This window comes from Vombatus ursinus, unplaced genomic scaffold, assembly GCF_900497805.2.
Source record: "Vombatus ursinus unplaced genomic scaffold, bare-nosed wombat genome assembly UNPS02014239.1, whole genome shotgun sequence".
NCBI classification, from domain to species: domain Eukaryota; kingdom Metazoa; phylum Chordata; class Mammalia; order Diprotodontia; family Vombatidae; genus Vombatus; species Vombatus ursinus.
This window is the reverse complement of record NW_020954017.1, coordinates 263,532-266,237: the sequence shown is the minus strand read 5'-3', so window position 1 is coordinate 266,237 and position 2,706 is coordinate 263,532. Positions and strand designations below refer to the sequence as shown.

Sequence of the window (2,706 nt, the reverse complement as noted above, 5' to 3'; positions counted from 1 at the left end):
CTTCCTTCCTTCCTTCCTTCTTTCTTTCTTTCTTTCTTTCTTTCTTTCTTTCTTTCTTTCTTTCTTTCTTTCTTTCTTTCTTTCTTTCTTTCTTTTTCTTTCCTTCCTTCCTTCCTTCCTTCCTTCCTTCCTTCCTTCCTTCCTTCCTTCCTTTCTTTCTTTCTTTCTTTCTTTCTTTCTTTCTTTCTTTCTTTCTTTCTTTCTTTCTTTCTTTCTTTCTTTCTATCCATCCACATTTCTCTCTGTCTTCTCTCTCTCTCTCTCTATCTGTTTCTTTTGACTGGACTTGTGATTTCATTGATGTAGGAAGCTCCCAGAAGAGGAAAGTCCCTTCACCAATGCAGGTTGACTCTGCATCTTTCAATCTTAGAAGATTTTCCAGGGGCACTAAGAGGTTAAATGACTTGCCCAGGGTCAGACAGCAAGTAAATGCCATAGAAAGGTCTTGAGCCTGACTCTGAGGCCGGCTCTCTATCTGATATATCATGCTGCTTCTGACATTTGTTAAGACTAGTATCTTCTGTTCTTCTCATCTTTTTAGATTATGATTATTGTGACTGTTGTTTGTGGTTGCTGACATTACCATCATCATCAAGGTGGACATTGTGAGGTGGGGGCAAGAGCTCTGGGCTTGGAGAGATGAGACAAGAGCTTGATGTTTGCTGTTTGATCTTGTATGAGTCACTTAGGCTCAGTTTGCTCATCTGTAAGATGGGGCTAATCATACTGTCTCACGGAGTCATGTTGACAGGGAAGTGTGTTGGAAATGTAAGTTCTGGAGAAATGAAGGTGATAGAGGCAGCGTGCTGAAGTAGACACACCAATGATGATGACGATGATAGTAATGAGATATATTACTAGAACAGAGGAAGGGAGATGGACTCTGAAAAAAGAGATGACCCAAGAACGTATCCCAAAGCCTTGGGGAGCATAACCAGTTTTGTGTCCCTGGTCCTCTCCAGATGTTTATGCTGGGCTCTGGGCTAGGCTTCTGGACAGATGATTTATAAGCAGGGGATTCCATTGACTCTGATTGATCCTTTTCTCCCTCCTTGCTCCCCCCATCCAATGAGAGAATCCATGACTGCTAGTCTTGGGGATCCCTTGGTGTGAGTGGGGGAGACCCAGTTCCCAACTTCAGGGAGCTCTGATAGAGGAGACACGGTTCCCATTTTTTAGGGAGCTCCCTGGAGGATGGGAGTGACAGGGTCCCTGAACTTAGGGAGTGCCCAGTTGTTCCTTGGTGAGTCTGATGGGGGAGACACAGCTCTGATCTTTGAGGGGGCTCTCACTTGGAGAAAGGAGGCATGATCCTCAGCCTTAGGGAGCTTTCCATGGGATGGGGAGGACTCCCCAGTGTGGCAGGGGAGACACGGCCCCCTACCTTCAGAATGCTCCCAGACTGATGGAGGAAACATGGTTCCCATCCCTCAGAGAACCCCCAGTTTGTTAGGGGAGACACAGCCCTCATCTTTAGGGAGCCCACAGCCTGATGGGGGGGGGACACAGTTCTCCTCCCTTAGGCAGCTCCTAGTCAGATGGGGGAGACATAGTACAAATGTTCAAGGAACTCCTGTTTGGTTGGGGCTGATAAGATTCTCCCACACGGGATCCTCTAGTCTGATGGGGGAGACACGGTCCCCATGGTCAGGGAGCTCCATTCTGATGGGAGAAGACATGGTTCCCAGCCTTCCAGGAGTTCTCAGTTCAAGGACAAAATATTGTTCCTGCCCACTGGAATTCCCCAAGTCTGATGGGGGAGAAATGGTACCTATCTCTGGGCGTATATGGCATGATGGAAACTCAGCACCATGAGTTTAATAATGACTGAATAAGATACTTCCCTTGCATGGGACCCTAGTCTTAGGGGGGAAGACATGGTCCCACCCTCAAGGAACTTATAATATGGAGAGACATGCTTTTGCTCGCAGGAGCCATTGTTGTGAAAAAAGAGACATAGTCTGCACTCAGGGGACTTCTGATCTGAGGGAGCGTGACATGGTTTCAGTGCTCAGTCTGAGGGACAGCCCAGATCCCCGTTGTTGAAGACAGGACAGACAGGCAGACACACAGAACAACACCCCCAGTGTGTTTGGGAAGAACAAGGTCATTGACTTACTTGAGACCTGCAGTTGGACGTCCAGTGTCTCCGTCTTGCCCTGCAGGGTGACAGTCTTCAGGGTGTAGCGGCCGGTGTCTGTGAGGTTTAACTTCTGGATGAGCAACGAGCAATTGGCAAAACCGATCTCCCTCCCGGTATGGGCTGGCCCGGCAATCCAATTTCCAGAGGGCAGCTGGCTGAGCAGGCGATTGGGCTCGGAGGCTGTCCCTCGGTACCAGGCATAGACCAGAAGATCCTTGGGATAGCCTTGGACAGACAGGATGACATCCTTCCCCTCAGTGGGCTTGCTGGGAATAGGCACTATCGTCGTGGCTGAAGTGGCAACTGAAAAGAGAGGGGCATCGTAAGCTACTGGAGGGACACAGATATGGCTTGTTTGTCCTGGTGTTACCTGCAATGGAGCCCAGTGTGGGGCTGGGCATATTGGAAGAGCTTGGCAAAAGTCTGTGAAAGGAAGGAAAGAAATGAGAGGGAGAGAGAGAGGGAGGGAGGGAGAGAGAGAGAGAGAGAGAGACAGAGACAGAGAGACAGAGAGAGAGAAAGAGAGAGGGAGAGAAAGAGAAAAAGAGAGAGACAGAGACACA

General features: G+C 48.7%; 1 protein-coding gene across 1 annotated transcript in view; it reads right to left on the bottom strand.

The window, feature by feature from the left end:
* Window positions 1-2,706, bottom strand: part of CEACAM16 (carcinoembryonic antigen related cell adhesion molecule 16) — a 41,020-nt gene that overhangs the window by 19,369 nt on the left and 18,945 nt on the right. Inside the window, exon 14 of the mRNA XM_027860730.1 lies at window positions 2,120-2,446. Coding sequence (XP_027716531.1) covers window positions 2,120-2,446 — 327 coding nt within the window. The remainder of the gene's footprint in view (window positions 1-2,119; window positions 2,447-2,706) is intronic.